General features: G+C 37.0%; 1 protein-coding gene across 12 annotated transcripts in view; it reads left to right on the top strand.

Moving 5' to 3' along the window:
• Nucleotides 1-17519, top strand: part of SUPT3H (SPT3 homolog, SAGA and STAGA complex component) — a 255490-nt gene that overhangs the window by 200304 nt on the left and 37667 nt on the right. For all 12 annotated transcript variants that reach the window (XM_064411674.1, XM_064411673.1, XM_064411669.1 and 9 more), the window contains 4 exons: nucleotides 1609-1721; nucleotides 2402-2509; nucleotides 2985-3173; nucleotides 5619-5729. In XM_064411674.1, coding sequence (XP_064267744.1) covers nucleotides 1609-1721; nucleotides 2402-2509; nucleotides 2985-3173; nucleotides 5619-5729 — 521 coding nt within the window. The remainder of the gene's footprint in view (nucleotides 1-1608; nucleotides 1722-2401; nucleotides 2510-2984; nucleotides 3174-5618; nucleotides 5730-17519) is intronic.

The raw sequence follows: 17519 nt of genomic DNA, 5'->3' as shown, positions 1-17519 counted from the left end.
GGAAATTAGAGGTTTGTGATAAAGTCATTTTTAAAACCCCAAAATTGCCATCTGGAGACAGAACAAATAAAAATCTTAAATTTGCAAAATAAAATAGAATGTTGCTGACCAAGAGATTGTGATCTATAAAAATATCTCAGTGTTATTTTCACAGTGTTTTTAAATGACCATGTCTATATAGTTCTTTTTCACTGATATTTAATATCATTAAAGAAAAAGAGAATTACAGTGGTTAGAAAATACTACCAAGAGAGACATGGGCACCAATTCAATTGCACAAAATGAGCTCAATTAGACAGAACGTACTGAAGGCCATGCAGAACATTTGTCCAAAGACTTTTTTTACTTGTTTATTTCAGTAAAAATTGATTGTGTTACTATGTTTAACAAAGTGTATTGCTGTAATATAAGCCCATAAAAACTGTGTCACAAGAAAATGAACCTGGAAGGGGCTTCAAGAAACCTGTTCTAAAAATATATATAAATAATCGCAGTTCCAGATTTTTCTGCACTTTTAAAGACAGGCAAAGGAAAAGGTCCCTCAAAGGATCAAGTACTATAGAATTGCAAACCTTAAATTCTAGGGAACATTTTGTAATCAATTTATCACCTTCATACTTATCATGTTTCTTTCTTTTTTTTTCTTTGTTTGTTTTTCTTTCTTTAGTGACGCAATTTAGCCTTCCATTGACCTTTTTTCTGTTTAACACCTGACTTGTCTGTAGCTCTTTAGTCCTGATTGAAAACTCTTTTTCAGAGTTGTTTCCTCTTCATTCAGATGATATTTCCACCTTGTATTTACTTCGTTTTGGTTGTCCTATCTCACAAATAGCCCTCATTAAGATCTCTGTCTCAGTAGCTCCTTCACATCCAGAGATTTCTATGATCATCTTGTCCACCACTGACCTAAGTAAGATCATCTTTTTTCCCTCCTATTACTCTCTGAGCAAATATGAAATTTCAGTATCCCATATTTTTCACTGCCCTTTTTCTGAATTGATCTCACCCGTTACCAGCGTGAAGTTCTTGTATGAATGTTGATTTTTCATCTATCCTTATTTCTTTATATCCAAAGCACACTTAAAAAATACTCTTGTACAAATAATTTTGGCTCCCTTGTCAGCACTTCAGCTCTGTAAAGTTAACACCAGGACCTCCAAGTTCTTCTGCCCTTCATTTGTCTTTGCTATTGTTAATATAATTATGTCAAAGTTATCTGGACTCATATTTGTGCTCATTTCTTCTAGTGTTTTTTAATTCGTCAAAGATGTGATGCAATAATTTTATGTATTTTACAGTAATATATTCTAAAGCAAGTTTGTCTGGTCTACACTCCTCTGTGGCTGACCCTTCCTTGTTCTGAAATCTCCCGTGTGATCAATTATCTTATTTTTTCCTCTTTATTCCATGTGCTTATGGGTCTCCAAAATGTATGAAATAACAGTCTTTCCCCACTGGTTCCATTTTGAGAATTCCTTCTTTGGCCAATCAAATCCCACTCACACTAATTGCTTCAGTTTTGCAGTATTTCTGTGACAAAAAAAAATGGATTATTTTGGCCTATCTGTCATTAACTTTTCTTTTTCCCCTTATGGTTTTAACTGACAGCAAAGAAAGCATCCAAGTTCCGTGACTGGCTGGACTGTAGCAGTATGGAAATAAAGCCAAATGCAGTTGCAATGGAGATTTTGGCATATTTAGCATATGAAACTGTGGCCCAGGTAAGGGACTGATGGAACTCTAGTGACAATGAATTAATTACTCCAGGAGGTGCTTCAGCCTCAGGATCTGGGTTGTCAGCCCCTTCAGAAATACAGTCACTACTTCAGCTCTCCAAGCTCACCGGATTCACGGAGTCATGGGGTGGTTTGGGTTGGAAGGGACCTTAAGGCTCATCCAGTTCCAGCTCCTAGCCATGGGCAGGGACACCTTCCACGAGACTGGCTCAAAAATCCAGGCTGTCTTTCAATTTGCTGTGTGACAGATGAGTGCTGTGCTGTGTTCATCCATCTCATGAACAAACAGAAATGTTTTGTAATGGCTGCAGGAGAGAGGGGAGTCCAGCACGAACCTTTTTCAAGTCCAAGCTGAAACCACACACTTTGCTATGTGACCTTTGGCAGTGCACTGCACTCCCATTGCACAACTGGATTAGAAAGAAGGATTTCCTGGAAAACAAAATGTTACCATAGTGCCAAGCCGAGCCCTCTTGGGTAGATAGATTGCTCCATATATTTACAGAAGTGGAAGAAAAAGGTTCTTTAGACTGAAATATCTGAATAACTTTATTTTCATCTGAGAAACACTGAGAATATTCTACTTCAACCCAGAACCCTCACTCCCATTTTTACAATGGCATTTTAGTACCAGGTCAGTAACCCCACCTGTTTTGCCCCTCCAGCTGGTGGACTTGGCCCTCTTGGTTAAACAGGACATGACTCCCAAAGCTGGTGACCCATTCAGTCATGCCATATCTGCCACCTTCATACAGTACCACAACTCTACTGAGGTAAAACTTGCTTTTTCACATATTAATGCATTTTATGTTTTGCTTGTAAATGTATTTTCTTCCAAAGTTGTCATTATTGAATGTGATGTTTATATAGACTTCTGTTATGGAGTTTATGAACGTTGAAGTTATGAAATTATGTGGAAAGATATTAAATTATAATTCTAAATGTTAAATTCGCTTTTAAAAAGTGCCTTTATAATTAAATAAAAATCCTCTTTTCTTGGGTGAAAATTTCTTCTCTCTGTGTTCAAGGCTCTGTTGCAGATTTGCAGATTAAAGTTTTCAAAATTGGCAAGTGCACTAAGTACTATGTTGCATGCATTGATATTACAGAGATATTATAGTAACTTCAAGAATGAAAAAATCAAATTCTATATTGCATGTCTTCCAACAGGGAATCTGAGAAGGAAATAGTTGGGGTGGGGTTTATTTGTGGTTTGATTATTTTGTGGCTGACATCTTGCTTTTACAGCCACATCTCTTAGGGCAGTCTACGAGTGCGAAGACGAGTCTTGACTCCCCTGAGAACACACCACCCCCTACACCCACCCCGCCAGCATCAGCAGGGCAGCAACACCTTGGGAAAACCCCCTCAGGAGCCTTGGGGAACGGTGGAATTGGACAGGACTCCACCAAATCCAAACAAAGGAAAAGAAAAAAGGTATTTGGTGCGCAGTCCTGGGGAAAAAAAAAATAAGAAAGAAAAAAACCCCAAAACATTCTCAGGAAATCATCACAGAATCACAGAATGGTTTGGGTTGGAAGGGACCTTAAAGATCATCCAGTTCCCAACCCCTACCATGGGCAGGGACACCTTCCACTAGCCCTGGTTGCTCCAAGTCCCATCCAGCCTGGCCTTGAACACTTCCAGGGATGGATATCCACAGCTTCTCTGGGCACCCTGTGCCAGGGCCTCACCATCCTCACAGTAAATAATGTGTATTTTCTTAAATATTAATTTAAACCTATATCACATATTAATGGCCATTGTTATTGCAGGACCAAGTGTGTGGTTTGGTGTTTTTTTTTTTTTAATCAGAATTATGCTAAATTTTCCTAATAATGTCTGCAAACTGAATTTTGTTAAGGTGACAACTGCAGCTTCTAAGATAACCTACTCCACTACAGGCACAGCAATTGTCACCACCCCAAATGGTCATGCCCTTCTCTGACAGGGGCAGAAAGCACAAGTTTTAAGGGTCAAAATATGAGCAAAATAGGCAAAGAGGTTCCTGTGATCTTCCTGATCCCAGCAGTCTGAGGTGACTTCCACCCTTGCTTTTAACAACTTTGCCTGACTTGCTTCATTTTTATACCAGTTGTTTGCATTCAAGCTAAATATTCAGGGATGTCTTATATTCAGAGTATGAAATATCTGTTACAATTTTTGTCTGCTGTTGCAGTCTTGGTGTTCTGAGAGGGATATATGTACCTAAAATCCACAAGAGAAATCAATGTGATTAAATAAACTGGATAGGAAAATCTGTGCTGCTCACTTGGGGCTGTTTTGACAAAATGTGATGGCAGTGCTCATTTCGTTGAAAAGCAATGGAATGACTTGAGATTTTATCAAGAGTTTTATTATTAAAAAATGTTCACTTTTAAGGGTAAAACTGCTGATCTCCACAGTGATAAGGTGGAAAAAAATGTATTTTCTCCTGGTGTCATCAATGCTGTGGATAGTCCTGAAGTGTTCAACTTCCTCCTGTCCTTCTTATACACTGGTTAGAAAGCTTTTAGTGAATCCTGGAAGGACTTTTGCTTTTTCCTCTTCCTTTTTTATGTTATATTTGATTATATTTTGTTCCTGTGGCTGATATTCATTATAATTCTTAGGAATAGAAATTTAGCTGGAGGTGCACTTTTTGATACATTATATTTTATTGATGCTGAGAGTTTAAGTTCTTAGTGTTTGACTAAATGCCTTTGAAAATTATTATATTCCAAAAAGCGCACAGTTTTAATTAAATGTTCCTATGACTTACTCAATTTGCTTAGGTATCTACTGGATATAAATATGGCAAACCAATTAGCTTGGTGAAAAATACTATTTTTAGGCCATGAAGGCCCAGTCCAGCAGAAAATATTTGAGTTTCATATTCCCTTTATGGATGTCAATCAGCAGGAGAAGAATCTGCCATCATATAATGAATAATTCTGTGTGTACTCACAGGCTCCAGTGGACTCCACGCTCATGAAAATAAAACATTTTTGTAAAAAACATCCCAAGTTTGAGAGAATTAGGATATGATGTGAATGTATGAGGGGGCCATGGATGTGTTTACATTAAACATCAGTGTGTAATTAAAGTTTTTGTCATTCTCAGTGCACTCACTAATACAGTTTTCATTCATTTATTGCCAAGTATCCATCATTAGATAAGTCATCTGAATTCTGACAAGCAGTTGTATCTAGGTGGAGCCTAAATCAATATTTCAAGTTGGCTAGCAAGGAAAAAAGAATAACTTTTTCTTCTAAAATCTCAGGAAAATTATTGTACAATCTGCCAATAGCAGTGAACTCTTATTTTTACATATTCAACGTCCATAATCAAAAAAGTCGCTTGAAATTTTAAAACTTTCCAGTTTGAGGTAATTAAAAATTTTTTGTGTCCTTCTAACACCCTTATGTCACATGTTTCAACTTCAAATTTCAAGTTGATACAATTCAATGGTGATTTTGGTGTCAGATTGCTTTCCACTTCAGGTGCTTGTTCAATATTTTCCCCACCCCTTGACATCATAATAAGAGCCTGAAATGTTTCAAAAATAGTTTCTGTGGTTATTGCAGTATGACTTATATGACCCTTTCATTTTAGTTTGAACATTTTCTGCTCTTTGCAATTGCAACATAGAGCAGCACTGAGTGAAAGACTTAAAAGGACTAACATGGTGTTCTTTGGGTCTCTTAAGCAAAGTTCATGTAAAAGTCCTCTTTAATTTGTTAATAGCTTTTTTCTCTGATGTAGTGTGTGGCACCAATGATGTGTATCCTCAGGAAAAAAAAAATTGGTCCATTTCATAAAGGTTTATTTTCATACTTTATGAACTGTAGGTCTGTTGTGTGTTTTTGATTTAGTAACAATTTATGTGTTTTTCTGTTGCAGAGCACTGCAGCCTGTGGGATGGAGGCTCAAAGTGATGCCATCCAGCCCAGCCACATCAGAGAGGCCATTCGACGCTACGGCCACAAGATTGGCCCCCTTTCCCCATTCACAGTACGTAATAACAGAGTTATAAAAAGTTATATTTATAATCTTAAAGAACTCTGATTTTCAAGTGGTCAAATGAAGAAGCTTTGGAATTGTTGAGAGCAATTTGTGGTGACTGTAATTTTCTTTATAAAAGTGGCATAATTCTCTTGGGAAATAAAACTTAGTAATTTCTGTCTCTTTTTGGAAAGACAAAAAAAAAGGTTTTTTTCCTTTCAAATATTATTTTCTTTCAATTACAAATTATGCTTTTTTGTTAGTGCTTGAATTTTCTGTTTTTCCAAAGTTTAGGTTTACAGTTATTTTAAATTATATGTATTCCAATATGGTGAAGAGCACTTTATATTCTAAAATTAGTTTGGTGTCAGATACTGCTCCCATTGGATGTTGAACTCTCAAGTGACACATTTACGGTTGGGGAAAGAAGAGAATGGGTTTTTTTAGACAACTTTGAACCTCCACTGAAATGTAATAGAACTGATCTTGTGGTAAAACACTGATGGGTTCTGAGGTTTTGCCATCATTTTTTCTATGCAAATTGCAAATCCATTGTTCAGAGCAGCCAAAGAAATTCTTTATTCTCAGCTGATGAAAATGTGAAAGCAGTCCATCTCCAATGTCATAAACGGGGGTAATTTTCTTCTCATCTACTGTTCTGTGTGGCATTTATCCTGCTTACTTCAGAATATCTGCATTTAGAAAATAATAAATTTCAAATAAATCATTATAGGAAAAAACAAACAAAGTCCACCAAAGAGGACCTCAGCTCCTAAAAATCAGGAAGAAATTGTTCAGTTTCTGAGAGATTCTAGGAAAGGAAATTTATTCTGAATTTGGATTAATTAATTTACATAAAAGCAATGCAGAAGTATATGAAGGCCATAAGTATAAAGGAAATAGTGGGATTTCAGAAGCAAGGAACAAGATAAGAGAAAAGTTATCATTTTATTAGTTATAATGACAAAACTAATCAGTGCTTTTATAGATGGCAGTGAAAGTTTGATTTATTAGTGATAGTACACAATTGCAATGAATTGTCTTTATGTAACCGTCTTTCTCTTCTGCCACTCAGAAATGCTAGATTAATATCATGTAAAGTGTTGGTAGAATTTCCAGTCCAAAACAGAAAAATGTCTTTAGCAGAAGTTTGCTAAGAGATGTCGTTAAGAATATGGCAATAGCTTCTGAAAGCAGAGAATGTATTTAACTTTATTTTTAAAAAGTAAAGAGCTCACATAAACAGCTGCAGGAAGGTGAATCTTCCCTCCCTGACCCTCACTAAAAGTGCTTTGGTCAATTATTAACCAAAGTTCAAATTTTTTCTTCAACCACAAGGTATAATAAAATACCCTGGTTTGGGTTGGGGTTTTTTAATGTCCTCCACTCTTGTGAACTTCCCAAACAGTGCAACTGAACAATTTAATTTGTTAACATTACCTACAGTCAACGTGGTTGATGAGAGGAGCAGATCTTGTTCCCTCTGAACAAGCCAAGAATAAGAGGGAATCTTGGGTCAGCTTCTGGATGCCTACAGATGTTGTAGAGCTGTAACATGATTCTGCTTTTAATGAGAAGGCTCAGGAAAAGTATTTTGAGAGGTATTGCAGAGTCTGCATTTAGGTCCTTCCCTCTGTGAGTGCCCTCATTGGAGTTTTGGGGAGACACCTGGCAATGACAATTGTCCATGCAGCAACCAGAAACTCTGGGTCTTAATGTGGCACAAATGTGGATGGAGCACTGACTACCCTCTGCAATCTGCATTAATGCAGATTTCCAGCACAAATACAATTTAATGATGGCCAGATCTGGTGGTGTGTGAGTAACCAAACCTGAGGAAATGAATTAACAGAAGTAATGCAGATTTTTATGTAATCAAGCATGGCCATTTCCTCAGATCTCAGCAGTAGAACCTGTGTGACAGAGTCCATGTAGGCAGTGCAAAACCTTGGTAAAATATTAGAAGTCTGAGCTGCTCTCTGCAGTGTCTGAAGGGAAAATTGTATGAGAAGGATCTAAACCCTGCCTGAACTCTTTGAAGCAGCTAGAAGGGATATTTTTATGGATCAGTGCAATAACCAACATACTGGCAGTTGTCAAGGGGCTGCTGCATTCAGAAAGTTCATATCTGAACCCAAACCACCAGGGGATAGGTTTCTAACAGGAAAAATGAAATTTAACAGTTGAATTGTCCTACACAAGGATGGATGATGTGGAAAGAGAGCTGCCAATTGCTTCCCAGCAGTTCTTATGGAAAGCCACTTTTTAAAAAATACTGTTGAGGAGTGAAAAAGCTTCATGCTTTTTCAAGCTACTGAATAGCTCAGCCCCAAAAGAATTTAGATTTAATTTTTGTAGGAATAAAATATAGGAAAATGTTTTGTTTTTTTTTAAAGAACATATACTTCTGTTTTCTTAAGGTAATAATTATGTATTTGTAGAGCACAAACAGTGATATTTTTTCACATCTTTCCCTGTTTTGCTGTTTCATCATGATTGTCACTCTCTTCCATCTGATTTGGTGATAACTGTTCCTAAGGAGTTGGTTTTGGAAGAAGAGTTAAGCTATACAATTTATTCTTTAGCAGCATTTGATGAATGTTGGTTTGGATAGAAACAATACTTTGAAAGTTTCATAATCATATGGTAAATGAGAACTAACATTAAACCAGTGAAAATGATCCCTTTGCATTTATTTTGACCTTAATAGTTATGTCAGAATGACTAACATAATTAGAGCATATAGGTTTTGTCTCCAAGTGCAAGCCACAATGGAAAGCAGCAAGTGTACTCTGGATTCTTCTGCATTGTATCATGTCTAAGGTAGTTTAGACATATGTTTTATCTAAATATTTTCTATCAACAGTGTTGGGTGTGTTGCTTACTTTGAAGCATAGTCTAAATTTCCAAAAATCAGAGAAATTAAGCAATAGCACCATGTAATTTTGCAAGACAGGAATGGGAACTATGGAACTCTCCATGATATGGGATAATGCAATTCTGTGTGCTGGACCTGTGTGGATTTCTATGCACATTTAAGTAAAGGAAGTGCATAGTGAATTGATGTCCAGTCTTGATTGGGCCTGTAGGAATAATCCTAATAGTCTTCCAAATAATAGTATTTATTATGCCAACGTGTTCACAGAAATATTAGGTGGATATTTCTTACCATGAACACAAGCATAATGTCTCTAGAGAAATTGTTTTAAGTTACTTGATTTGATTGTATTTCAGACAGTTGAGGCAGCAAAAAAATAATTCTTTAAAGAGTATTTATTCTGTGAACAGCTCACAGTGCTTACCTGGGGTCTTGATAGGAGCAGCTATAAGTGGTGCATGAACAGACTGTAAGTAGTGCTTGTGACCGCAAGAACAGCTGTAGCAAAGAGAACAGCTCTAGCAAAAAGGACAGCTGAGATCCTTTGCTCTGAAATGAAAAGCAAAGTGGTCAGCTACAATAGTAGTAGAAGACCACAGGCAAAAAGAACAAGAAAATGTTTCCAAAGCAGATTCTTTGTCTTTAGTTTATGCCAATTCTGAAATTAAGTGCTTCAGATGTTTAGTTAAGAGAAACTGAGTTCACAAATGTAAATTGTAATCCTGCACAGGCTCATGGCAGAAAGTGGCCATTATTCAGCAGCTTGTGCATGTGTAAATGGGGTGTATTGAATTAACAGGGGTATAACCAACATTTCCTTGAGTATTTATGTTTTGGGGAGAATGTTCCTTGAGCCTCCCAGGCATTTCAGTATGAAAAGGCTTTCTAGTCTAAACCTTCTCTTGTTAAATATTTCAGTCTCATAAAATTGCCTATGCAGCATAAAACAATGAGTATTTACAAACCTGTGTTTATAATATTGCTTGTGACATTCCCTGCACGCACAACATGTAACAGCAGAGAATATGATTTGGCAGAGACTTGGATTATTTGGGCCTTACAGAGCCCTGCCCATAACTCTTAGGAGTTCTTAAATAATAAATGCAAGTATCCCATGTGGACTTCAGTAGGGTACATGTACATGGTATTCATAGTTTCACAATCAAATTATATATTTAGTCAAGGTCTTTTACTTCTGATGTTTCTAAAATGCTTTTTATTGATCTTGATTGAGCTCAGTTTTTATGCAAATGCTTAAATCAATTTCTGTAGTGAAAAACACTGAGGTTCATCATGGATCTTTAATAATTTCGATATAATGAAAATGGTTTGGCTCTATTAATTCCCCTAAAAACTAAATCTGTGGAATAGCAGCTGATGACCTGGCAAGCTGAGCTTATGAGAGACCAAACTAGCAGATTCAGGGAGTAGAAAGAAGGGAAGCAAGCTTTTAAAATACCAGGGATAATGTGGCAATATGATATTAGTGGAAGAGGACATTTTGGAAAGCAAGTTTGGTTTAGGTGCCTTAGACTTCAAGAAAAATTCAGCTTCACATTCACTGAGTCATAGAATGGGTCAGTTGGAAGGGACCACTGGAGGTTGTCTGATCCAAGCTCCCTGCTCAAGTAGGGTCCCCTAGGGCACAGGCTCATGTCCATGAGGCTTTTGAATATCTCCACAGAAAGAGGCTCCACAACCTGGAATTGTCACCCAGAGGATTTGATCTGCAACTTAGTCCTCTTAACTGAAAGAAATTTCTTTTTGCATGTTTCAGATCAAAGTAGTAGTGAGAAGAAGTTCTGAAATATAATATTCAATAATTACTTCAATAGACACAATCTGGATACAGTACAGCTGAATTTTTCTAAAGCACTTGAATGATAAAAAGTTTTGAATGCTGTTTCCGAAAGAAATTAGTTACATGGAAACCAAATAAAATATCTCTGATACTTAGGGTCCTGTAAAATATAGACTGCCCATATTGATATTCTGAACCAATTGATACTGATTTTGAAGAAGTCAGGATTTCATTCTTAATCACTTCCCAAAAATGAAATGTATGTGTTTATGTCAAAAGGCATTTGAAAACTTTCCCTTCTGTTACACATTCAATTTCTGATATAGAAAGAGTCACATTGACATTTTCATGCTTTCTTCTCATTTTGAAAGCAAAAAAAAGGCATTTTATTTCATTAAACAGTTACATATTTATGATGTCTTTGTCTATACTTCAAGCTGTTGTCTGCAGTTATTTGTAATTCTACAGTGTTAACACTTTGTGTTTGAAAAAGATGAGTTATTATTCTATAAAACCAGTAGGAAGTCAAATCTCAGTTTGGAAATCTTGTTCCCTTCTCTACCAACCCCCATCCCAAGGTTCCTCCTTTCAGATTTATGAAAGAAAACATTTCTTTCTGTAAAAGGTTTTTGTATGCCAGCATCTGGAAGTGTTTATTTCAGTGGCGTGTAATCTATCTGTGGATTTAGTTAGCACCAGACCCCCTTTTGTGTACTCCTGACTTAAAATTTTTATAAATGATCTTGTTGAATTTGTGCCAGTGTGCACATGGTTTGGCTGATTGCTGCATATATCCTTTACCTGCCAGTCACCTTTGATTTATATTCCTTCCCTTCTGCTTTTGCCTCCAAAAATGGTGCCACTGAACTGTCCCTTAAATCATCTTATTGGATAAATTGCTCCAAGATGAGATGGCACAGTTTTGGCTGACTCCTCAACAGAAGGCATTCCTATAATCCATCCTCGCCTGCTCTCTGTAGGGCCATTGAAAAAAGAGAAGGAACAGGGGAAATGGGGCTCCCTCTTTGATTCCAGCACTATTTCTTCCAGTGTTGTTCAGAAATGTAAAATGGGACATTTGATTTATATGGCCCTTAATACCATCTGAAGATCCATAAACTGATTGAGAATCTTTCACATCTCCTCTCCTGAACTGAACTTCTACATTAGATAAATTTAATCCTGATAATATGTTTAACAGGGTTTTCTCCCAGAAAGATTAAAATGTTAACGAAGAGCATATTAAAGAATATATTAAAGCATTTCATTTGGAATAGATGATATAATATATATGACAGTTCTTTCCATTATAAAAATCCCTGCTGGTTTCCTTAAGCTAAACAGCTAATACTCCTTCAGAATAACAACAGTTCTGTAAGTTTTACTTAATGACATTACTAATTTGGAGAGTTTTATGAAGTTTCTCAGAGAAAAGCAGGTGGCTTGGCAATAATTTAAAAGGTTCCCAATTTGTGGTAGCAGTTTCAGGGGGTTTCATGTTTCTAAAGAGGGAGACCAAGCTGCATAATGCTTAAGAGTGTCTGACACAATGATGTATCATTTTGGAGTAAGTTTCCAGAAGTTCATTGGTCATTAAATGTGCTGCTTGACTTTATATTGCAGTTTCCCAGCTGTCCCTACTGGGGGTAGTCTTAACGCTCCAAGAGAATTTATTAATGAGGGCAGAAGCTCACAGGACTGATGAAGCAGTAAGTTGCCCAGATGATTTTATTAAACAGGAACATAGATTTTTAGATAAGACAAAAAATGTTATTGAAGTAGATTTGAAAAGAACTGACTCCCTTTCTGCAGAGAACTAGGAAAGTATTTACAAACGGTCTGGATAGTATTTGATATCCTGTGGGGATATTTAAAATTCTTGGATAGCACATACATCAGTGTCCTGCTATACAACACAGTGCATGAATTGTTGCAAGCAGCATGTGAGGCTTTCAGGCAGCATAGATGTGGTTCTGTTGAGGCAGGAGACACTGGCATGGAGTGACTCTGCTAATGCAGTTTGTACAACCACATGGAGGGTTTGTGCTCCATTGTGTCACCGCCTGTTCAAACCTGTTATGCTGGAACTGCTGAACAAAACCTGTCTTGCTCTACATAGGAGCTCACACTGCACAATTTTATCATTTTTCATATCTAATGGTTAAAAAAAATCTTATTTGTCAGAGTAATTTGCTAGCTCTGTTAGTGAGAAGATAAGTTAATTATAAGGTTCGCAATCACCTGAATCTGTCATATAAACCAAAGCAACTCCTAGTCTCATGAACCTTATATAATTCTTTTTTTCTAACTGTGTGGCCGGATTCAAATACATAGCAGAGGCATTTCAAGCACAGTTCTACTGATGCAAAATAATCTGAGGGTAAGAATATGTTACTTTCTAAAAGTGTATGTTCTTATGTGCCTCTTGAGAGGCTTAAAATCTTAGCGTGGATGAAAATCTGACTTCTAGTACTTTGCTCAAGGCAATCTAATGTGTAATGTATAAATATGTATTGCAATGGCTAGGTGAGAACTATAATTCTAGAGCAGAGACTGAGACAAAAAGGTAACTTAATTTAGCACTCCAAGATATTTCACAAAAATAAATATGTCCTTCTCCCATAATTTGCATTAATTTTTGTAAAGACAGTGGCATTGCATCCATGCAGCAGGTATATTCGGGTACAAAAGTTACTAAATAGAAATTTAGTTGTTGAAGAATCCTAAGAATAAAATGCAAGAATCTGAAAAGGGAAATTGATTTTTTTACTTGTCTTTGTACAGAATTACACTGTAGCTCCCTGCAGGATTCATGTTTTTGTGATTTTGTTAGGTCATGGACAATATCATGTACTTATACCGTTATATAATGCAAGATCAGTTGCAGTTGTATCTTACACCATTCTTTCAGATTTCCCTTGAACGTGAGCATTCATTCACATTTTTCTCCTTGAAAGATTTGAGTGCTTTATGAGCTGGAGCTGCTCGTGGCTGTCAGTTCACTCTCAGTGCTGCTCTGAGCCAGCTCAGACTGAGACGCAGCAGCTGTGATCCGGCAGCAGCGCTGCCCAGCTCTAGCACAGGATGTGATCTGTCTGGATGTAACATTATGAGAACTTTAGGATCATGTAATAAGGCTGTTTGACTTGGAATTAACCTACAGTTGGAGAAAAATTGCATGAAAAATAATTTCTCAGGAGCAGGATCTTTATTTTAGGTGCTGCTTGTACGACTGATACTTGACAGGCGTGTCCTGTTGTATTGAGCTTGGAGAGAAGGACAGGCTGGATGGGGCTTGGAGCAAACTGGTCTAGTGGCTGGTGACCCTGCCTGTGGAGGTGGAGCCAGGGGTCCCTTCTAACCCAAACCATTCTGGGATTCTGAGAATCCATGATGGAAGGTCTTACCCATGGACATCTCTGGCATCCCTGACCAGTCACTTTGCAAATAAAGAATGTAGAACCTCTAGAATAGCAGAGTAAATCTGGAAAGGGGCAAATAATAATATGAGAGCATATTTTTTACCAAAACCAAGTGGAGATATTTTATTGTAACTCTTATCATCTGTTATTTTCCATTTTAGTTGCCTACTCTTGTTCCCTAAGTCCTATAACAGTATTCAAACTCAAGTACTTGTTCAGCTTGGCACAGGAAAAAACAAAAGATTCCTGAATAAAAGCTGGGATTTTGTGCTCCGTTTCACTCCATTTATCATGTCCCACTCAGTGACGTGTCACTTCTCATTTAAATCTTTGATACTGCTAACAACAAAAAAAGTTACTGAATGCACAGCAGTACAAATGATGTTTGGTTGCCTCTCATTTTTGTCCTCTATCATCTTCATGCCCTGAGGTAAAGGTGCTCATTCTGCTCTCATCCTTCTGATACATCTCCAGGCATCAGAAGGCAACACTGATTTGGTTGCTAGAAAAATCTCTTTAACACTAAAGTTTTACTTTTCTCTAAACCAGACTCATTTCAGGGAGCCTGGCTGCACACTTGGTACTGCTTGGAAATATTTCTCTAGGAAAATCAAGTGAAAACACCAGGCTTGAGGCAACCAAACACATTTTATTACTTTTATTTTGAGGGTTTTGCATTATTCCAGCTTTCTCACTTTAGCTTCAAGGTTGTGTAAACCTCAGTTCAGCAAAGAAGTCATCTGCTTAATTTTTAAACTATACCTACAGTCTGACAAAAGCATGGACTAAATTGAGGCATCTGGTAGGTTTTGATTCATCTATTATTTCAGTTTTGGTTGTTTTTGGGCTTTTTTAAATTTCTTGCACATGGGAGAGTAGGAGATACTTGTAGGACATTAAATGGGATGAAATTAAGATCAGATTCCTTTTCTCACTGTGTAATATTTGCTCACTGGAAAGTTTTGGAAGATACTTAAAGACTTTAAACTTAAATAAGATACAGCACTTGTCAATATTTTGAAGTTAGCAGACCTAAGAAAAAAATGAAGGAAATGAAGGAAATGAAGGAAAATTCTAGAAAGGAATATCAGACTTCAGAAAATGAAAACAGTTAAACAACTACCAGTCATTTTTTTTAGTGCTGTGTGCTGCTGTACTTATATTTGTGACTGTGGTTTCCAGTTTAGGATTAAGCTTCAGCCAGGGCTTTCTGGTACATCTCTTGTATCTGCTGTCCTACAGTGACAAAATTTCATAATAAAGATGGTTTTCTTGCTTTTAAACCAAACCTTGTCCTCCCAGTTATATCCCCCTGGATAATTCAGTTCCCTTTGCAGCAATTAAATTCTTTAGTTGCTTTGGTAGAAGTTACACCCTTTCTTCCATGACAGTCTCAGGAGAGGGGATATGACAAGGGATTTTTCCTTGATAAGACACTTTTCTATCTCTGGGGATATTTATGATACTTGATATTCACATGGATGAAAATATAAGATATTGGGCTTTCATAAAGACCCTGAGTTTTTCTGCAAAACCCTGAGAACATGTATGAAATAAGTGGCTTCCTTCAGGTTTCAATTGCAGAATGACCATGAAATCTGGAGTATACCTGAGTGATTAAAAACCATCCAGTTCTGCTTTACTAATTTGTAATGAATTCCACAGCCAGGAGCTGCCTAAGAATTGCATGCCTCTAATTTCACATAATTTAAATTCCAATAATGCTAGGAGAAAAATAAGAATAAGTAAGAAATAATAAGGGAAAAAAACCTAATAAAAATAAGAAGAAAAATCACATAATAAATATTTGCATAGGGTTCCTAACACTGGCTGGTGGGGGAAAGGTTGGTATCCAACCTGGAGGAATTGTACTAATGCAATATTCCAGGCTGTATGCTGGCACAGGTCAGTGTTAAAATGTGTTGATGTGCTGACAGGATTGTCATTTTTGATGGCAAAGAAATGGGACAACAGGAAAAAAATAAGACTCTCCAGAGATCCACATGTGTTAGTTTTACTGCAGAAGGTGCTAAAACTGCTGGAAGCAAGCAGTCTCCTTGCAGAATTATTGCAATGCAAACGGCCTGGAAGTGAGAAACAGTAATTTCATGAGGTAATTTTGTCAGTGGTGAAGGGTTTGGGGTTTGGGTATTTTTTTTCCTTGCAAGAAGGACAGGTTATTAATACTTACCATCAAGAAAACTCTAGTTCTAATTGGTGTTTAGATATGATGCTTAAATTACCCTCAGAAGATATAGTGGAGGTTTGGAGTGTGGATTAAGTGCCTCTGAGAAAAAGCATTCAGCTGTTTCTGCATCTGTTAACAAGAAGTTAAAACAATCTCACCATTGTGCATGGAGGGGTTTTTTTTTAAGAAAAAGGAGCAGATGGTACAGAAGGAAGGTATATGCTTGTTGCCACGTTAGGAAGCGTGGGATTTTATATCCCATGGGGTAGATGAGGCCCATCTTTGCCCATAATTTATTAAAGTCATATTTAGGTGATAAAAATAGTTAACTAGGTACAAAAAATAGAAAATAAATATCTCAACAAATAGATAAAAAGCTACTAATTGCAGCTCTTTATGTTGAAAGCTGTTCATGTGATCAAGAAAGACTAATTTTGAATGTATCATTTTACAGCCAGTTCTAAATCATCAGAAGTAATGAGACATTTTGAATGCTTAACCTGAAATACATAAAAGAATACTGGGTTTTATTGTAGTTTTTTAAAGGTGTGTGATACCATTTCTTTAAAATGGGATTTTTTTTTTTTTCTGGAGTCTCAACTTCCATAAAGGAAGTAAGCTGTCATTTAATTTTAAAAAAGAGGGAAAAACAATCTCATTTCAGTGTAAGAACATGAGTCAAGATCCAGGATTCCTCTGTATTTCTGTATTATTCATCTTACATGAATGCAGAACAGAAGTTAATGATGGCTCAATAGATTTTGCAATATAGAGACATGACAAATTATAAGATTTGATAAGGTAAACAGAAGAGTGAAAGGAGATAGTGTTGTTTAGCTGCTGAGGAAGTGGTCTCAGTATATAAATTATCCAGTCAGTAAGAGATTTTTTCCTATACGAGTCAGCACAGAAAAGATTTAAGAATGAAGTGGCAGTGGGTGATGATGTTCATCTGCTGTTGGATTTCTCCTACCAAAAAGATACTGCAAGAGATGTGCTGGCATGAATGTTTGGTGTGTGCACAGCAAAGAGTGGCAAGTGAGGTGATCCAGGTTGGAATGTGACATTTGGTGGGAGATGTGCTGCTGCACAGGAGGAGGATGTGTCACGAGGGGAAGTGGAAAGCAGCTTCTGACGCATGTGGCTGAGAGGAAAATCAAAGTGATGGGTGGGAGAAATGAGCTTGGCAGGATTCTTATGGCTTGGTACAAACAAGAAAATGTTTTTTGAAGCTAGATTCCTCAGTGTTTCTGTGACTTCTGCAGATTGGAATCTGGATGGAGGGTAAGAAAGTCTGTTACATGCCACTAGGATTGTTATCAGGAAAGAAAAATACAAAATGCAGCTGCAATCCTGGAGTGAACAGAGTATCCAATCTCAGAGATAAAACCCATGTTACCCACCTTGATGATGGTGGGGTACACAGGGTTATTGATGAACAGAAATGGAGGATTTGGACTAGGTGGGAGATGAGGAATTCCAGTTTATCCACATTCAGCCTGAGCTGGCA

This window comes from Passer domesticus, chromosome 3 (genome assembly GCF_036417665.1).
Source record: "Passer domesticus isolate bPasDom1 chromosome 3, bPasDom1.hap1, whole genome shotgun sequence".
NCBI classification, from domain to species: domain Eukaryota; kingdom Metazoa; phylum Chordata; class Aves; order Passeriformes; family Passeridae; genus Passer; species Passer domesticus.
The sequence above is the reverse complement of the archived record's forward strand: the minus strand, read 5'-3'. Positions and strand labels throughout refer to the sequence as shown.